The sequence below is a fragment of the Aspergillus stella-maris genome (genome assembly GCF_047715825.1).
Source record: "Aspergillus stella-maris strain CBS 113639 unplaced genomic scaffold BDV14scaffold_22, whole genome shotgun sequence".
Classification (NCBI taxonomy): domain Eukaryota; kingdom Fungi; phylum Ascomycota; class Eurotiomycetes; order Eurotiales; family Aspergillaceae; genus Aspergillus; species Aspergillus stella-maris.
In genome coordinates this window covers 71,286-89,266 of record NW_027396816.1, presented here as the reverse complement: position 1 = coordinate 89,266, position 17,981 = coordinate 71,286, and the positions used below count along the sequence as shown (strand labels likewise).

Below are 17,981 nucleotides of genomic sequence, written 5' to 3'. Positions count from 1 at the left end.
GTCAATCCCTGACTCGACTGTCAATCCTTTCGCGAACCCGAACTTGAGGTCTGCATACCCCTTCTTCCGGTAATGCTGCGCGCTTTCTAACTGTTGCTCTACTAGGTACGAGCCGTTTTCAACCGCTCCAACAGAGCTCTTATCTTGCCCGGCGAGCGCCGTCTGTTCATCAATTTGCGAGACCGAATCATGGGTTGCCGCTACTGTGGCCGGACCGTGGGGTGCCTGATAGTCCAACTCCAATGCTACTAGGTTTGACAGCCAAGGTTAATGGTGGCTTGGATCCTACCGAAGCAGGGTATTGTCCCGGCCAGCCACTGTTCTTTATGCTCAATAACATTAAACAATGCCTCTTTGGCAAGGATGATCATCCTTCCGTCAATATATGCGCCAAGAGCGCTTCCGTGGAAGTTTCACCATTGTTCGAGCAATTTGAGTTATATGACCGTCATTTCCAGATCCCCGAAGAATGCTACAGTATAATGCCCCAGATTGCAATCTCCAGATCTCTGGGCGCAGGCGCATTTGCCCAGACTTTCTCCATCGGTTTACACTTTACAAGATGTTCTGGGTCTTTCTGGGTCTCTTGGGTTCTTGCCTCCACGGAGATGGGAGACCGAGCTTGATGTGGCGCCTACATCGACCCATCCCCATCCTTCAGTCATTACTGATAAGAACGCAGATCTGTGATCAGTAACACAGACAGTTCAGTCCCCTGCTGTCATGTCGAGCCTTCCGCGAGTTCCGCGCGGGTCTCGTCTCAAGTGAGCAGTTTCCGGGTTTGTAGTTTTCCCACCTCTACTATTGAATGCGTACATACGGAGTAAAAATCGAATCCATGGAGGTGGCACCGCATACGATAGGAAGATAAGTCGGGGGCAATTCTTTGGCTGGCAACAGTTCGTCGATCATGAGGCTTAAGCGCGTCCATCAGCATGACCCAAACACATGGATACCCAGTCCCAGCATCAATCGGACATGGCAGAGTCATGTCTACAGTGAGATTTGGGACAGAACTAGTCAAGCCATGCATGTAAGAAATGTGGATGCCAAGATCCGTATCACAATATTGCGACTCAGTAGGTATTCAGTAGTATTTCACTCTCATTCTTGACCCGATTAATGGTGCCGGACTCCGCCAGTGTTTTGTTATCAACTGTGCTACTGCTGTGCTATGTAGTATGGTGTATGGTATGCAGAGTGACTCTAGCCTACGCGCGTGAGCACTTTCCTTCCTTCTTCCTTCTTCCTTCTTCCTTGTTTCCCACTCTTCCTCCTCCACAATCCTTCCACTACTTTCCACTCCACCGGCCTTGATTCGTTATCAATCTCATCTTCCCACGAGAACGAGATAACTTGGCCTCCACCACGATCGAGTAACCAGTTCGCCTGCACTGACCCGAAAATCCAGCAGATCGAGTCGCTAGTGCATCTCCGGTCTCCGCTGCCCGTCTATTATTGTACAAGGTCCCACCGAGTCCTTATCTCACCTTGACCCTCCCATGCCCCTCAGTTCTTTCCACGAAGCTTGCCCAGCCGCACCGGCAGACTGCCCGTCCGATGAGCTCGAGTCAAGCGTTGTGGTTGTCCCTGAAGCTGGTCCTGCTCTGAGCGTCTTCTATTTCGGCTCCAGACCTTGCGGAAATTATTCTGTTCGTCGCCAATGTGTTTGGCCCGGTTGTTGACGAAGCCCTCGTGTGCTGCTTTTTCTTCGCTCAACTCATCGACCTGTTCCTTGTCAGTCGTTTCCTTTTCCCCTTGCTCCTGAGCTTATCTTGATTTGGTGCTGATGTCAATTGGGAACTAGGTCCGCACTGAATTCTCCCTCCCACTGCAGAGCTATACAAGAGACGGTATTGAGAGACATGAGTACTTACACATTTCAACCAGACATCTTGCTCTGAGCTCCAAGCTCTCTGGCATCTCGCTAATTCCGCTCTCGCATGCACAAGTCTCTCCTCCTGTTTTGCTGTCCATCGATTCCGAGCCTGTTCATCGACACCATCCCAGCTTACCAGCCGCTTTTTCTGTCTGAGTGCAGGAACAGCAGGAATACTGATATCGAGGGGGTCGATATCATCGTCTGGATCTGTCTCCGACTCGACTTCTGAGTTGGAGTCATACCGCACGCGCGTTGTGTGCGGTACACTGGCGTATGTACTGTCTTCAACGCCCTCGTCGGAAGTAGTGGTGTCTACGCCATCCCCTTTCACGTTCATTCGCTTTGCCTTGAGAAAGGGAATTGGCAGACGGAAAACGTACTTTGTCTTGACACGTTGATTGACACCCATGTTGTCCTCTTGCTGATTGCACTTTGAGAAATATAGAAGGCGAGATAAGGTATGAGATAAGTACGCATGTAAGTTCCAATTCCCTTATCTTGACCCTTTTTAATAAACATGTGGTACTCAACTAACATGAAGGAGACGCCGGTTTCTCCTTATATACCCACTGATTCTCGCTCCCCTCCACCTCATAAACCCTGTTTCAATCTTAAGTGAGTTGCCGCCCTATCCTCAAAAATACCCAACTTGCGTCTATTCCCCAGTCCGACACCCGATAGCCCGGCCGATCATAGGCCCGTTGCGTCCATCCCTGCCGCCACAAGCGTCCTAACGTCTGACCGTCAGAATTACCCCCATCCCACACCCTCCACAGAGTCCACATAGAGCCCAAGTCGCGGGGAAACACCTTCCTCCTAAAGGTGATAGTCTTCTCGAATACCCGTCGCCGGTTCTAGACCCGCCGCGCTCAACCACTTGGATGGCACGTAGCATGCACGATGCACTCTCTGACTGGAGTTGGCACTCTGGCCCCTCCAGTCTTAGTCAAGTCCTAGTTAAGACTAGGAACATGGATGCAACGCTAACCCTTTAGCATCCATCGCCTCACATTAGTAGGCGAGCACGAGACCGAAGTCCCAGTTAAGGCGCCAAGGGCGGAGAGGAACAAAGGGCTTGCCCCTTCTTAGGCTTCTTAGCTCTGCATTTGCACGAGGAACTGGAGACCGTGACCGGGAAAGGGCACGCCTGATCCGCAGGGTTTTGCCAACGTGGCGGTCGGAGAGTTGATCTGGCGCAGGGGATACGTAGTCTGTACCATGTACCCTGTACTCGGCGGCTTGGGACATGTTTTTTGTCCTGCAGATGTAGAATGACGTCTCGTCTGGTCTTGAAGGATTGTGAGGCCCACGGGGTAATCATCAAAGGAATAGACGCCAAGATCCTCAACATCACACTCTGACCGTGCCAATTCAAGGCTCACCGGCAATCCTCTTCTCAATTGAGTCTCCAGATCAAGTACAAAGAAAGAAAGTGGCAACTGACTTTCGAAATACTCCGACGGCATAGTACTCTGTCCCCTAAGCCTCTAATCCAGGACACGGACCCCAACGCAGGAGAACCCGAGCAGCTGCTCCAAAAAAGAAAATTCCAGAAAAAAGCAAAATAGAAGGATATTCACAGAGAAACGCACGGTGCAGCGCCAGTCACAGTGCGCATTGCGCAGGACACATCTCAGCTGACCTGACCGCTACAAAGCAAATCGCCGCATGGCATCCAATCAGTTACAGAGTAAGATGGCAATTCATTCGACAACTCCACCTGCTTGTACAGTAGTAAGAGACTTGAGAAAAAGAGAGGCTGGAAGATTCCAGAGCTGTTTCAGGAAATAGCGCTTGCTTTGCTTTGCGGTGTATATGACGATATGACAGGAAGTAAGGAGACATTTGGAAAGACAACAAAGAGTAAGGAATCCAATGCAAACCTCCAAACAAAACCAACCCAACCAAACTCTCCAACCCCAACAGAGTAAGGTACCTAGTTATGTACAATATACTTGCTAACCCAAACACCGTTCAAGGGGCGTTTCCCGGAACGACCCGATAAATAGATGAATGTAACCTGAAATCAAACTGCATAAGCAAAAGAAACAAAAAAAAAACTAAAGTGAGCGCAGAGCGTAGAACTTCCAAATCCAAGGATATCATTTCATATGCAACAAACATCAAGTGCATCGCATTGCAGCGCGCTGTATCCACCCACCGGAATGCCTCTACAGCACAAGCAAACGCAGACGCAATGCGCAGCAAGTCAAGCAGCCCAAATCCAAACTCCCAAGGCCCCAAGTAAGGCAAGACAACGCGTCAATCAGCCCCTCTGGATAATACTCCTCGGCCTCGAGCGCGTCGGTCTCGACACACTAGCATTCTTCCTGTCCTCGCGAATTTGCTCGCCAATAATCACACTGACGAGTCTGCGATGCAAGTCCGCGTCTGTCCAGCCGACGTAGCCTGACCCGCCGGCCGCAAGGTCCTGAGCGGCTATCTCCTGACGGAAGCGGTAGATGATGGCGAACTGCAGCTCGGTGATCGGGACTCCGTACGTGTTGTCCGATGTCCAGATGTAGTCGCCGATGATGTCAGCGTGGGTGGAGCTCGTGTGATGGGGGAAGGTTTCGGGTGATTGTTTGGCTAGTCGGTAAAGGCGGCGGAGGAGGGTGTAGTGGGCGTTTGAGAAGTAGCCAGATGTTGCGAGGGATGGTGGCTTTTGTGGTACTTTTGCTTTTTGAGATAGGTTCGGTGATGCTGACGCATGTGTGGGCTTGGGTTGAGGAATGGGAGACGGCCTTTGCTCAATATCCGGTTCTGATTCGGCTTCAGATTCGGCTTCAGGCGATGGCTCTTGCGTTTCTCTCATGGCCTCCTCTTCTTCTTCCTCTTCCTCCTCTCGTGCATTCTCCTCGACATCTTCTTCATGAATACTTGGTTCTTTCGAAGATTCACGACTAGTGGGTAAGCTTGGATACTTCGGCTGCGGGTTTGCATTTTGGGCTGTCGCATTCTGGACTGGAGCTTTGAGCCAGCCGGGAGTGAAATTCGTAATCCTCTGAAACCAGGATGATGACGGAATATCTCCACGAGCGGGCTTCGGGTTCTTGGGCGTCAGAGTCCGTTCCTGGGCAGATTCCTCGCTCATGTCAGAAACGCTAGCGATATCTGCAAAATCTGCCTGATGGCGCTGCATCTCGCTTTCATGTCTGGTTGTCGGATCAATAAGAAACTCGTCATCTTCCAGGTCCTTCTCCGGACTCAGGTTGAGATAATCCTCTGGCTCCTCTGGCTCTTCCGGTTCGGGCTCGTATCTTTCAGCATCTTGCCGGCGCTGTGAAAGTGCAGAAAATGGTGGATGCTGCGGGGAACGTCCCCTTGCGGAGCTCATGGGGCTACTTTTCCCATAGTAATAACGGGCATGATTCGGAGTATCTTCTTCACGAAGTAGAATAGAGACATCGGCATCCTTGTGTCGCAGGTCACGGATACGCGACGGACCCAAGAACTTGGCTTGCCCGTCCAGCCAGTACCCCGGGGACGACGCTGTGTTATAGCCTCGATCAGCAGGGATTGAGCCACGTTTCTGAGGACTCGACTGTACATCATCCCGAACGTCCAGCATAGAACCCCGGCCCGAGTTTTCTTCATGAGCTTGCACCTGCCATATATCCTCATAATCATCCTCGTCATCAACATCCCCATCAGCACCGTGATACCCTTGGTGCTCGTTACCGTAGTCATCTGGAAATCCCTCCCGACTCTGCCCAGACTGTCTCGGTATCTCCGGGCTTCGATTAAGATTATACTCGTCATCATTAACGTAGCCATCTTCATCTTGCTGCTCTTCCTGACCCAATACACTAGGACTCGGGTGAGCGCGATGATCTCTTCCCATCTCCTGGTTGTCGTATTCAGCTTCCTCATCTCTCTCTTCTCTCTCTTCCTGGTATTCATCTTCATACTTTTGTATTGTCGGGCTTCTGCGGGCGTCATAACGTACTCCGTCAGTCACATCCTCCTCAGCTTCTGAGTCGTCCTGCTGCCACCTTTCCTGCTGCCCGGGCGCCCGAGGGTCTTCTTCAACATAATAGCCTTCTGCTGGTTCGTCCTCAAAGTCCTCTTGCACCTCATTGTGGTTTCCTCCAGGCAGTGATTTCCACGGGCTTTGGCCCGCATTATCCACGTCTTCTGCATGACGCCGTCCAACGGAACTTGGCGTGCCAGTGTCGCTATTAAGATCGATGACTTGACCCGGGGGTGCCATTCGAATTGTATTGCTGATGGCATCTCTCTCCTTCTGCCACTCCGCAAATCGTCGCTTCATCTCGGTATTCGGGGAGGAATGAGGTGAAGAATCGTTCGCACCATCATACTGTCGATTCGGGGTCCCAGACATGTTCTTTCTTGTGAACTCAAATCTGGGACTCTTCAGGCCATCGTCTTCCTCTAGCTCTTCTTCAACCAATGCTCGTCTTTGAGGGCTCCTGAGCTCCATCATTTTTCTCCTGATTGCAAGCACTTGCCCGAGTCCTAGGGCAGCGCCCAATAGGCGTTGCGATTCGGGATTTAGATCTCTAAATATTACCTCAAGCCGTTGCCGAGGTTCCATGTAGTCAGGAACAGGATTACCTGGGCTGGTTGGGGGCTTGGAATGGCTAAGAACCCGCTTGAGAGCAACGCCAGCCCTAATCAGCTTCGCTAGCCGAAGTGGTGGTTGCTTCTGAGGCACGGGAGAGAACTTCGTAGTAATCATAGGTGAGGATCCGTTACGCTTCATAGTTGCAGACTGGTTGCTAGCGTGAGGCTGAGACTGGCCTGAACGACGCTCAGCAGAAGGTATCGGGCCTGGGCTTGGGCTATGGGCGGAGTTCTTCTCGGGTGAGAGGCGTGGGTTGTGCGTCTTTCTTCGCAGGACACCATTCTCTTCTCTATCAATAAATGGCTTCAGAGCATTCTTAGCTAGCTTCGAATTGGTTTGAAGCCCCTGGTGTTTGACGGATGGCAACGTGTCAAGCGAGACCATACTGAAACCCTCACTTTCAACAATGGTATCAAACTCTCTGTATTCACTAGCAGGGTCGCTAGGCACCGCGGTCGGCTCCGAGGTAGTGGCAGGTTGCTCTGGGGCAGGCTGACTGCGTCTCTTTCGTTCATCATCTACCAGCGACGATGAATTTGGTGTCGGGTAAGCTCGCGGCGGCACTGATGTGTGGCCTGCATGTATGCTACTCTCGCGCGATCGAGATCGAACGCTTCGGGTTGGTGATGGCATTTTCGAAGGTGTTGAATGCAAGTTGTCGTCTCCTTGTTCGGGATAGAAGCGATCTATTGCATCGCCATTCGGGGTATCAAAAGACTGTTCAAACGCCTGTTGCGGGTTCTGGTCGTCCATGTCCGGAAGCTCCGTGTGAGCAGGAGGCTCGAAAGGAATATCAAGCAGCAGGTTATCGTCGAATCCATCATCAGAGTTTGCATCACCAGCCAGATTAAGTGGGCTCCAGCTGCGTCTCTCCGGCTCTGTACCAGTCGGAGCGGTGTCCACCATCGGCGCTTCACCCTCAGGCTGTTCCAGTCGCTCAGGCCGCTCGTCATTGTCAATTGGATCGGGCACTGGCCGATTCTTCGGGGGTCGACCGCGCCGTCTCTTTTGTTCACTGTTCAGAGGTCCTGGTGTATTTCCGGGCCCTGGAGTGTGTCCCGGCCCAGGTGTGTTCCCCGGGCCTGGAGTATTACCGGGGCTACCGGCACGCGGAGTCGTGTCAAGGGCGCCCGACTTCCGTGGACGACCTCTCCGTCGTGGTGTCTGCTCCGATCCATCCTTCAGCGGTACTTTTGTCGTGGTCGTCAATGGTCGGGGACGTTTACGCGACGGGCTGCCTTGATTCTCTTGATCCTCATCCTGTGTCGCTTCGAGCGTCACGCGAATCCGCCAGGGACTTACATTTCCATCCTGTTTATCCGGAGACAGTGAACGTTGCCGACCGTTTAGATTTCTTGTAGGCGAGCCGGGGAGCACGATATCGTCGAACCGAATGGAATGTGCGCTCTTCGCGGGACTGAGACTGATGCGCGACCGCTTCCGTTTCGCGGCGCCGGGGGTCTGAAGGATGCGGCGGTTTGCGGGCGACATGAGGCTGCTCTGACGACCAGCGAAGGGTCTGAAGGGAGAGGAAATCAGGTAGTCGGCATCGCCAGGTGGCGCAAGAACGTCCGGGGAGGAGCTTGCACTACTAGAATGGGAGGAGAACATCGAATAATGCAGTGGTATGCGAGGGAGCGGCGACCGAAAATGAGCCTGTCAAATGGAAACCAAGCGCGTCAACAAGCCAGCCCAAAATACGTCATGATCTCGTTAACAAAGCCCAAAAAGCAAGAAAATATAAACAATTGAAGTATACAAGAGGAGCCGATCCAATGCAGCGGGGAATAGTCTAGACGGAGGAGCGAAAGCTGTCGAGCGGGCATAAACACGTATCCCCGATCAGGAAGGTGGATAACTATCAGAGCCTCAGGCATATGAAGTATTATGTCATCAGTTAGCACCGATCAGGACTAGCGGGTATGACCCGCGATATCGCAGTTTGGATGGAGGCTGGGGCCGATGACGGTTGAGCTGGCAAGTGAACTCAGTCTAAGAGGATGAACTGACAGCGTCGTACGGTCAAGCCTCTGCCCACGAGAAGGTTCAGATTCGATCTAATTTGCGGAGCGCTCATCCCTGCCTACCTTGGTATCTTTCCGGGGGCTGATTACGTCTATGGTCAGGCATTCATCTCCTTTGCGAGTTCCGGGGCCAATGGCCAGCAAGTGCCTTTGTTCCCCCGCCCTTTTCTCCGCACGATGGTGACATCCCGGAGAATCCAGTCCACTCACTTTGTCTTCCTGGGGTTGGCTCACGCTGACTGTCAATGCTGGGGAGAAGTATAAAAGATACCTCCCCGGCTATGCAATTGCCTCTGCTACAGCTGCGTGAGCTCCGCTTCCTCGTCTGTCCTGCGCGCTTTTCTCCTCGCGTCGTCCTTCTCTACTGCTACATCTTCTTTGCTGTCCTTGCGCTCCTGGCATTCACCATGTACTTCAAGCATTCTACTCCAGCATTCCTCTTGGGGCTCCTCGCCTCCTCGGCGCAGGACGTCACCGCCGCGCCCCAGGCTCAGGCAAGCCCCACGCCATCCCCCGGGGCCAGCGCAGAGGCGTACAAAATCTACACCATCGGCGCTGAAAACATCACTGCCAAATTCATTCCCCTAGGCGCACGCTTGACCTCACTGCTCGTACCCGACCGCGACGGCGTCGAGCAGGACGTCGTCGTCGGCTTCGACGACACAACCCAGTACAATGGCGACGACAACTACTACGGCCCCGTCGTCGGCCGGTACGCCAACCGCATCAAGAACGGCACCTTCTACGTCGCAGAAAGTACATACCAGACCCCCTTAAACGAAAATGACGGCCTCAACACCCTGCACGGCGGCGAAGTCGGCTATGACAAGCGCAACTGGACCGTCACAGCCCAAACAAACAACTCAATTACTTTCTCCTTCTACGACCGCGCGCTGGAGGGCTTCCCCGGCGACGTCCTCACGCACGCAACATACACCGTTGAGAATGCCGATGGTTCGCCACAACTCACTACCAAGCTCGTTTCTCTTGCTCTGACAGCGTCAACACCCATCATGCTCGCGAACCACATCTACTGGAACCTCAATGGCTTCCGGGACGCGAACCTCCTCGACGACGTGACGCTGCACATGCCGCTAAGCACGCGCTTCATCGCAACAGACGGCATTCTCATCCCCAACGGCACAATCAACACAGTCGACGCCTACAACGGCGCACCAGACTTTACCTCCCCCAAACTCGTAGGCGCAGACATCGACGACGCCGTCGGTCTCTGCGGCACAGACTGCACAGGGTACGACAACTGCTGGCTCGTCGACCGACCAACGGGGTACTCCTCCGACGCCCTAATCCCAGTCCTGTACATGTCCTCCGCGAACACGGGAATCACAATGGAAGTCTCGACCAATATGCCCGCCATCCAGATCTTCAGCTGCAACGGGCAGGATGGATCTGACCCCGTTAAGCCAAGCCAGATTCAGAGGGCGAAGGACGCGGGCTTCAATGGGCCGACTACTGTTGATAAGAATTCTTGTCTGGTTGTTGAGACCGAGGGCTGGATTGATGGGATTAACCAGCCTGGCTGGGGGCAGTTGGAGAATCAGATCTTTAGTCCGCAGGGTCTGCCGGCTATTAACATTGGGGTTTACAAGTTTGGGACGGATTAGGATCCGTCGAATTTAACCATGCCTTTCATCTAAGGAATCATGGCTGGTGGTTTGGAGATTCGTATAATTACTACGTACGTGTGCGCCCATTTAGGTGCCATAATTAATTAATTGGTTTATCAAGCTGAAATTGTAGTATCGGGTATCTATTAACATGCACAACCTATCCAAACATAAACAACCGCAGTAGCCGAACAGCTCCAATGGACTGGGACTCTCTAGCCCCAGCCCGCCAAAGTCCAACTAGACCTATCTCCAGCTCTTAGCGAGCGTCGGTCAGGAATGCTCTGATCCCTATGACTAGCATGGTCCGGTTCTCGGCTGGCTCCTGCAAGGCCATGCTGGAGGTATTTCTCGCGCTCAATCTCCACCAATCCCCGGACCTTCAATCCGGAGACCAAACTAGCGCCTGCCCATGCCCCGAGGGATTCAACTTCGCGGAGAATTCCTTGAACGGGGGCTACGACGTCTTTCTCGCGTGTGCGGAGGAGTTTCTGCTCGATTGGATCGACTTCTAGCTCTGTTCCAATTGCTTGATCTGCATCGTCTGCGGTTTGGTCTTCTGTTTCAGAAGGGGTATCCTGTGGAGTTCCGGAGTCAGCTTCGGTCCGCCCTGCCTCTGCAGGCGAAGCTTGTTGCTGAGACTTGGAAAGCTTGAGATTCTGAAGCTTTTCAATTTGTCGTTCAACAACGCTACCACGGACCGGGCTCCAGCCGTATCGCTCGATCAAGGAGGCGACCTCGTCAAGGACTCGGCTGCGAATGCCTGCAATATTCGCTCCACCACCGACAAATACGATGCGCGACATGCATATACCACGGACGTCGGGTGGTAAACTCAGCAATGTATTGTAGACCAGCAACGAAAGCGGTTTCTCATCATCGTCTAGTTCACAGTCTGCCATGTCTTCGGCAAAGAGTACCTTTTCCACTGGTTCTGCGAGCTTCGAGAAGGGCAGCTCAATGTCAAAGGACCCTGGCGTAGACGGAGAGGGCACGGAGACCGTCTTTTCCGAGACATCCACCAATGGATCTTCTGCCGAATTACTTTGCTTCCTGAAAGGCCTGCACCATAGAAGTCGACTAGCCACTTCCTCACAGTATTCAAAGGACACCGAGATTGTCTCTAACTGTGACTCTCCGCCCGTGAGCCGTGTGAACATTCGCCCGGTCTCTTGTATCAAGCCTTTCATTGCCCTTGTACTCCGTTTCGTCGCAACCTCCCGGTATTCGTAGATTCCAGACACAATCGTTTCTGCCCAGCCAATGTCAACCACCAAAGCCGACCGCAGTCCAGCTGCAGTCGTGGCCATCGCAGCGCTCGTCAACAACGAAATGCTGGGAATCCTCCACCGGCTAAACAAGGTGATCAAGACTGACGACAGCAGCGGGTGCGGTAAGACCGAGGGCAAAACAAGAACCAATCGTGCCGAGCCCGCATCTGTCAACAGGTACGTGTTGTAAGCCTCTCGCAACACCCTCTCTATTTTGTCCTCGAAGAGCCCAATATCAACATCGCGTAGGTTCATCTTCCATAGTTCATACGGCCTCGTCCAGTCGTCCGGTTTCGCCGGTGGGAGCGGGAGCGTGTCGTCCGCAACAGGTGTTCCTTTCAGCCATTGTCTGTAGTCTCCAGCTCTCCGTGACTCCTCTGGCCCAAATCCTAGTATACATTTCGGATCGCTCTCGCCTTCGAATCCTGCACGCAGCCATCGGGCGCCTAGTTCGAAAATGATCGCATCTTCCTCGACGCGGTATGTCGAGCCGGAGGACGTGCTCGCAAAGGAGTTGTTGTTCGACCGTAATTGGTGCTGTGGGGTATGCGGTGGTGACTTTGCTGACTGGCTTTGACGGAGACTCATTTGTGGTTCAATTAAAGCTGTTTAGTGAGAACGCTTTCATTCAATCGAGCTGTGTTCGTAGAGTCGTTCAAAAATGCGGAGGGGTCGGAGATCTGGACAGCGGTGTAGCGGAGGTATTTACGCAACAACTCCAAGATTCAATTGAAAAGACTCTTCCCAGACACAGAAATGAAATAGAAAATAATAGTCAAGAAAATAAAAAGGAAAGCTTGTGTAGACAAAGAGGTGAACAGCTACTGAGTGCTGGTGAATGTCAAGAAGGAGCGATTGCGGCCGGATCTTCGTCGGACCGTCCCCTCTTGATGTCAACAAACCATCCTCTTCCTCGCCTTGTCTCTGCTCTATATCGCTTATCCTTTTCTTTTTGGTTTATTTTAGGTCTGGTCTCGGAGTATTTCTAGATGGGTATTCCCGGGTAAGTATTGGTTTCTTTCCTTTCTTCGACAACTGCGCTTTCCTAAAGTGGAGACGTAAACAAAAATATATATGCTCAGCAACGGCATGCTTTATGCGACCAAATCACTAACATGGCAACAGGCTTATCAATGCACTTGGGCCCGGGGAACGGATATCTCTGTCCAAGCTTGCAATCACACATCTGGAGCGCACGTCGCGGCCCATTTGTATAGCCGTCGACATTTCGATATGGCTGTTCCAAGTCCAGGCTGGGCGCGGTGGCAAGAATCCGGAACTCCGCACGTTGTTTTACCGACTGCTCAAAATTCTTGCTCTGCCTATTCACCCATTGTTTGTGTATGATGGCAGGCACAAACCGCCATTCAAGAGAGGCAAGGCTGTTTCGGCTCGCAGTTATGGGAGCGCACCCATCATCCAGCTTTCAAAAATCCTGGTAGATCTTTTCAAATTCCCGCGCCATGAGGCTCCTGGGGAAGCAGAAGCGGAGTGCTCTAGATTGCAGATGGCTGGCGTCGTCGATGCAGTCATGAGCAATGATGTGGATGCGTTGATGTTTGGCTCGCGCCACACTGTCATGAATTTCTCGAAAGAAGCCGGGAGCGGCGCTGGTGGTGCGACACACGTTACCAGCTACACGATGCGGGGTGACGATAGTTCCAATGTGAAGTTAGATCGTTCGGGAATGATCTTGTTTGCTATGCTCAGTGGAGGCGATTATCTACCGTCAGGTGTTCCCAAGTGCGGCAGCAAACTGGCGGCAGAAATTGCGAAGGCTGGGTTTGGCGGAGATCTTTTGGAGGTGCTGGAGGCTGACGGAGCTGAGCTCGATGCACGACTGAATGAATGGCGAGAGAGGCTGCAATACGAACTCGAGGAAAACGAAAGTGGGTACTTTCAAACAAAACACAAGGTCGTTCGAATCCCGGAGACCTTCCCTGACCGTACAATCCTGTCATACTACGCCAAGCCCGTTGTCTCAACAGACGAAGAGATCGAGTTCCTGAAGAATCGCCTTCGCAACGCCTGGGACCGGGACGTGGACGTTTGGCAATTGAGGCAGTTCGCAGCTGAAGCTTTTGAATGGAACTACCGCTCTGGAGCGAGAAAGGTGATTAGGCTCCTGGCCGAGCCTCTGGTCTCCTATAGACTTCGTCTTGGGCAACACCCTATGATATTTGGCGGGCCCAGGTTATCAAATGTCGATGCTCCTGCTTTCCAAAAAGTATACAAAAGTCGTTCAAGTTTCAGCACAGATGGCATGACAGAACTTCAATATGATATGGTCCCAGTGGATGTCGTCGGCTTGGATTTGATGGCTGAGGAGCCAAATCCTCCGCTTCCTTCACAAGAAGCAGCTACCGCTGAGGAAGAAGATGACGGTGATGGCGATGGTGATGGAGAAGCCGAGGTTGTTCCACAATCACCAACCAAGAAAAGGGTCACGAAGCGTTATGATCCTTACGCTAGCGAGAAGGTTTGGGTTTTTGAAACCCTGGCCTTGATGGGTATTCCGAATACCGTTACAAAGTGGAAACAAGAGCAGCTGGCAAAGCAAGCAGCAGCGTCGGTACCGAAGAAGACAACGACGCGGAAAGCTGGTCCCAGACGCAGGAAAGAGCTTGACCCAAGCATGAAGCAAGGCAGCATCCTCAAATATGGTACTCTAAAGAAAGGGCGCTCAGATATATCTGAGTACAAGAGCTCGCAATTGTTCGATGCGGCAGTCTCCAAGGAATCCCCCACTACATCACCACCATTCTCCAGTCCTGCAATGTACGGACTCGGCATGTCCACTCCCCCAAAACTCAGTCCTCGCGCAGACGGGTTTGACTACTTGGTTGATCGATTCACCTCGTGCGATCTTTCAGGTTCCCCGGTTAAGCGTCGCCCCGTCACAAGAAGCCTGAGGTCTCGTGCGGCTGTTACTTCAAGTGGCGCTGAGATTATTGACCTTGCAGAGGAAGACGATTCCCCGCCTCCAACACCGAGAATCCGTATGAGTTACTCAAGCGCAAGTTATACGGAGACACGCTGCCACAATTATTTTTCGCGGCCCTGCAGCCCGAACCCCACGCAAGTGAAGGCGACTGAAGAGAAGATTTCGCTAGGCGTCGAGCAACTCGAGCAAGCCATTTCATCGCTACAGTTAGAAATCCACGATACGGTGAAGGCTTCACCTCGCAAGAATTCTTCCAAGGCGAAGCCGAAGAAGTCTAAGGGCACTCAGCCAGAGATCGCTACAAAGGATGGCACTCCAAGGCAATACGATTTGGAAGTTCCTGAACCTCCCAAACCCACACGTCGAAGAGATACCGCCAAAGAGAAGAACTCTAAAGCTTCTGCGAAAGAGACCTCACAAAATGAAACTTCTGGTGAAACTGTCAGGACCGCAGAACTTCCAACGCATCTCGAATCGATAACCGTACGTGACGGGTTCTGGACTGTGGATACCAATGCATCAAATGAGAAGACCGTTGTACAGACCACAGACTCAGAGAGGGCAAGCAAAGACACCAAGAAGAAACGAATTCCACGAGTCAGTATTCTAGACCTGACTTTTGATTAACGATTTGAGCCACCTCATCTTTCCCGCATTGTTACATACATTCTTCCAGCGTATATTTGATTGAAATTTGGATTTGGCATAGGACTCTTGGGTATACACAATCCTTCTGGCGTTTTGGGGCAGCATCGCTCTTTGGCTTATCAATCATCAACAAGCGCTTTGCATAAGCACGGACTGTCATATCATTTTTCAAGTACATAGCTTCAACAAACCCCGTGTTCAATTGCCGTCAATGCAAGACAACTTAATTTCAGCGTCCAATTTAAGCCTGACCATTCTCACTTATATTAACTCCAACAAACTGAAAACCTCTTTAAGGCTGTAAGACTAGAACACGAGGCACCCACCTGGCCACACACAGTCCGCTTAAAATATCATCTACTCGATACACCCTAGACACCTCGTGGTAGCATCCCACTCTCAGCTCCCGCTCTCCACCAACGAACTACTCTACCTGACTCACGAACAATCTAATCTCTATACCCCAGACGCCCGGCCCTAGCTAGCCGCCGCCTAAGTCCGGTGTAGCGTGAAGAGGGAACGCCACGAGGTAAGCCGCTGCCCCTGCTGCGCCTCGCTCTTTCCTTATGCGGCCGTGCTAGTCCTAACGGCAAGGGTCGTGCCTTCCCTACTGGAGCGTCGTCCACGTGGAGCGGGTGCCGGTCGTTCCTTCCTTATGCGTTTGTTGTTGAGGTCGTTCCTTCCTCATGACTTCAGGTCCATGGTCGCTCTTTCCCGCGGAGGTCTGCGCTCCGGTGTACATCCATGAGGAAGGGGCAATGGGCGGCTGGGCGGATGTCACGGCTAAAGGAAGGAGCTCTTTATGGTTCCGTGGTTAGCTAGGTAAGTACCATACTACATGCCTGGCGTCTACATAGTCGCCATGACGATTTACCAGAAGATAAGGTGACCTATCTTCAACTCACAATGACAGAGTTTTACTCCTTGCATTGGCTCGAGTCCAGTTCATGTGTATATGTTCATTTTTGCTATTCTAAGCTTGCATTTTGTGGGTAGATGTACATGAGGTTATTATCCAAGGAGATTGTGCGTTTGTGTAGGCCATATAATGCCAGATAGATGACAACATTCGTATTAGACCAGATGGCTGGATGGGCATGATCATTACTAAATAGCAATCATGAGCATCGGCATCGTGAGCAAATAGCATTTAGATGGAAAAGGAAACAGGAAAAACTATGAACTGGATATCAGAAGGAAATGAAATAGGTAGGAAACGGCAAACTTGATGGAGAGCTCTACCAAAGAGCTAGGATTGGCACAGCCAGCGCCATGAGCCAGGTCATGGGCGTCGACAGGCGCAGAGGAGAGGCCGCGCCTGTAAAGACTGGGCTCGAGGGTGTTGGTGTGGCAGTTTGAGACGGGGTGTTAGTTGCGAGGGTTGTTCCTGCGCCGCCGGTCCAGGGGTTGGGAACTGTAGTTGAGCCTTGCCCTGTGGCATCGACGCCCGTCGGTGTCGCCTGGGCGGGAGGCTGGGGGATGAGCTCGATGGTGTTTGTCTGGGACGGTTGAACACCCGTGACACCACCGGTAGCACCAGCTCCTGCTGTCGCTGTGACGGTGGCAGTGGAGAACTCGACCTGCGGCACGGTGACAGTGTAGGTGGAGTAGGTGATTGTTGTGCATGGGGCAGAGGGGGCGGCAGTGGGTGCAGGGGACTCGGTCTGCTCAGGGCTCACGTCTGTAGGGGTGGGGGCTGCAGGAGGAGTGAGGGTTATCGTCGTGGGAACGTTGGTGATGATACCCGGGTTCTCGGGGACAAAGTTGGCGCAGATACCCGTCAGGTAAGAAAGAGCGGCCTGGACTTCATCGTCGGAGGCACCCCAGGCTTGGACACAGGAGATTACCTTGCTGATGAACTCGTCGGAAGGACAGAAGCAGGTGATGTCGCTGTTGGACTTGCAGTCGGGGATCAGGTTGAGCCAGGTATTGATACACTTGGGGACAACATTGGGGCAGGACGAGGTCGGAGCCGGAGTGGAGGTGGTCTCCTCGGGAGCCGTGGGGGTCTCTTCGGGAGAAACCGAAGTGGGCACGGCGATAGTGGAGGTCGAGGTCAGGGTCTGGGTAGAGACAGTGCTGTAGGTGGTGGTGATTACAGATTCGTCAGTGGTGATGGTCGAAGTAACAGGGCACGTAGTGACAGTGGTGTAAGTAATTTCAGTAACAGTCGACCCGGGAGCCGAGGTGGTTTCGGGGGCCTCAGGGGTTCCAGTTGGCTCGACATCAGTAGGGATGCCAGGTGTCTCGGTTGGCACGGGTGTCTCGGTGGGAACGGCAGGGGTTTCAGTAGGGACAGCAGAAGTCTCGGTGGGAATAGCAGCAGTCTCAGATGGCACAGGAATAGTGACCGAGCAACCGCCGCAGACGGTTGTCGTCTCGGTCAAAGTGGTCGTGCCCCAAGTGCTGGTGGTGACCGTGGTGAAGGTAGACTCGCCAAAAGTAATAGTGTCAGTAACCGGGCACCAAGTGACGGTGGTGTGAGTAATGACCGTGGTCGTTGACTCCTCAGGAGCAGGAGGAACGGAAGACGATCCGGGGTTGACGCTAGTCGGGATGACCGGAGTGCTGGTTCCAGGAGCAGGGGTTTCTGTTGTCTCGGTCTCGGCAGGAGGTGGCGGGACGTCAGAGGAGCTCTCCGTCGGGACAGCACCAGTCTCAGTCGGCACATCAGGAGTCTCGGTGGGGGTCACTGGGCACCAGGTGGTGGACACTTGGATCGTTGAGGTGGTCACCGAGGTTGAGTCGGCAGGGCAGTCAGTAACAGTCTCGGCACACTGCGTGATGGTAACCTCGCTAGTAGTGTACACAGTCGAGAGAGTGAATGGGACAGAGCTGCTGCCAGGCTGGCTCGAGTAAGAGGTGGTAGGAGGAATGGCAGGCGTCTCAGTCGGGACAGCTGCAGTGCCAGTAGGGACATCGGGGGACTCGGTGGGGGACTCGATGGGGGTCACGGGGCACCAGGTGGTAGAGACCTGAATCGTCGAGGTGGTAAC

General features: G+C 52.8%; 8 protein-coding genes across 8 annotated transcripts; 3 read left to right on the top strand and 5 right to left on the bottom strand.

Moving 5' to 3' along the window:
- The first annotated feature begins 1,091 nt into the window (after nt 1-1,091).
- BDV14DRAFT_49414 (uncharacterized protein) lies at nt 1,092-1,413 on the top strand. Its single transcript, XM_073776904.1, has one exon. It carries the CDS (start codon nt 1,123-1,125, stop codon nt 1,315-1,317), a length of 195 nt encoding a protein of 64 aa, XP_073628892.1. The 5' UTR covers nt 1,092-1,122; the 3' UTR covers nt 1,318-1,413.
- On the bottom strand, nt 1,092-2,433 carry BDV14DRAFT_171803 (uncharacterized protein). Its single transcript, XM_073768485.1, has 2 exons — nt 1,878-2,433; nt 1,092-1,728 (listed from the first exon to the last, which is right to left on the bottom strand). The coding sequence occupies exons 1-2, from the start codon at nt 2,289-2,291 to the stop codon at nt 1,510-1,512; spliced, it is 633 nt and encodes a 210-aa protein (XP_073628891.1). The 5' UTR covers nt 2,292-2,433; the 3' UTR covers nt 1,092-1,509.
- Nucleotides 2,434-2,734: 301 nt separating this feature from the next.
- BDV14DRAFT_49419 (uncharacterized protein) lies at nt 2,735-3,457 on the bottom strand. The gene has a single exon (XM_073776905.1). It carries the CDS (start codon nt 3,346-3,348, stop codon nt 2,977-2,979), a length of 372 nt encoding a protein of 123 aa, XP_073628890.1. The 5' UTR covers nt 3,349-3,457; the 3' UTR covers nt 2,735-2,976.
- Nucleotides 3,458-3,937: 480 nt separating this feature from the next.
- Nucleotides 3,938-8,222, bottom strand: BDV14DRAFT_49409 (putative AT DNA binding protein). Its single transcript, XM_073776903.1, has one exon. It carries the CDS (start codon nt 8,079-8,081, stop codon nt 4,149-4,151), a length of 3,933 nt encoding a protein of 1,310 aa, XP_073628889.1. The 5' UTR covers nt 8,082-8,222; the 3' UTR covers nt 3,938-4,148.
- A 260-nt stretch (nt 8,223-8,482) lies between these two features.
- On the top strand, nt 8,483-10,249 carry BDV14DRAFT_171800 (aldose epimerase family protein). The gene has a single exon (XM_073768484.1). It carries the CDS (start codon nt 8,740-8,742, stop codon nt 10,117-10,119), a length of 1,380 nt encoding a protein of 459 aa, XP_073628888.1. The 5' UTR covers nt 8,483-8,739; the 3' UTR covers nt 10,120-10,249.
- BDV14DRAFT_171798 (putative actin-related protein RO7) lies at nt 10,233-12,212 on the bottom strand. The gene has a single exon (XM_073768483.1). The coding sequence runs from the start codon at nt 11,979-11,981 to the stop codon at nt 10,338-10,340; it is 1,644 nt and encodes a 547-aa protein (XP_073628887.1). The 5' UTR covers nt 11,982-12,212; the 3' UTR covers nt 10,233-10,337.
- Nucleotides 12,213-12,228: 16 nt separating this feature from the next.
- Nucleotides 12,229-15,205, top strand: BDV14DRAFT_49384 (crossover junction endodeoxyribonuclease). The gene is made up of 2 exons (XM_073776902.1): nt 12,229-12,396; nt 12,519-15,205. The coding sequence occupies exons 1-2, from the start codon at nt 12,383-12,385 to the stop codon at nt 14,962-14,964; spliced, it is 2,460 nt and encodes an 819-aa protein (XP_073628886.1). The 5' UTR covers nt 12,229-12,382; the 3' UTR covers nt 14,965-15,205.
- Nucleotides 15,206-16,223: 1,018 nt separating this feature from the next.
- On the bottom strand, nt 16,224-17,960 carry BDV14DRAFT_199375 (uncharacterized protein; the record flags this gene model as incomplete). The annotated part of the gene is made up of 1 exon (XM_073773236.1): nt 16,224-17,960. A coding segment is annotated over one exon (1,737 nt), but the record flags the coding sequence as incomplete, so codon positions are not given.
- Nucleotides 17,961-17,981: the final 21 nt, after the last annotated feature.

What these genes read in the sequence shown, in the direction of transcription:
- BDV14DRAFT_171803 (XM_073768485.1), bottom strand. Translation starts at nt 2,291, where the DNA reads ATGGGTGTCAATCAACGTGTCAAGACAAAGTACGTTTTCCGTCTGCCA. An exon ending in AAGATGTCTGGTTGAAATGT is followed by an intron (nt 1,729 to 1,877) that starts GTAAGTACTCAT and finishes GACAAGGAACAG; the next exon opens with GTCGATGAGTTGAGCGAAGA.
- BDV14DRAFT_171798 (XM_073768483.1), bottom strand. Translation starts at nt 11,981, where the DNA reads ATGAGTCTCCGTCAAAGCCAGTCAGCAAAGTCACCACCGCATACCCCA.
- BDV14DRAFT_171800 (XM_073768484.1), top strand. Translation starts at nt 8,740, where the DNA reads ATGCTGGGGAGAAGTATAAAAGATACCTCCCCGGCTATGCAATTGCCT.
- BDV14DRAFT_49414 (XM_073776904.1), top strand. Translation starts at nt 1,123, where the DNA reads ATGGTGCCGGACTCCGCCAGTGTTTTGTTATCAACTGTGCTACTGCTG.
- BDV14DRAFT_49409 (XM_073776903.1), bottom strand. Translation starts at nt 8,081, where the DNA reads ATGTTCTCCTCCCATTCTAGTAGTGCAAGCTCCTCCCCGGACGTTCTT.
- BDV14DRAFT_49419 (XM_073776905.1), bottom strand. Translation starts at nt 3,348, where the DNA reads ATGCCGTCGGAGTATTTCGAAAGTCAGTTGCCACTTTCTTTCTTTGTA.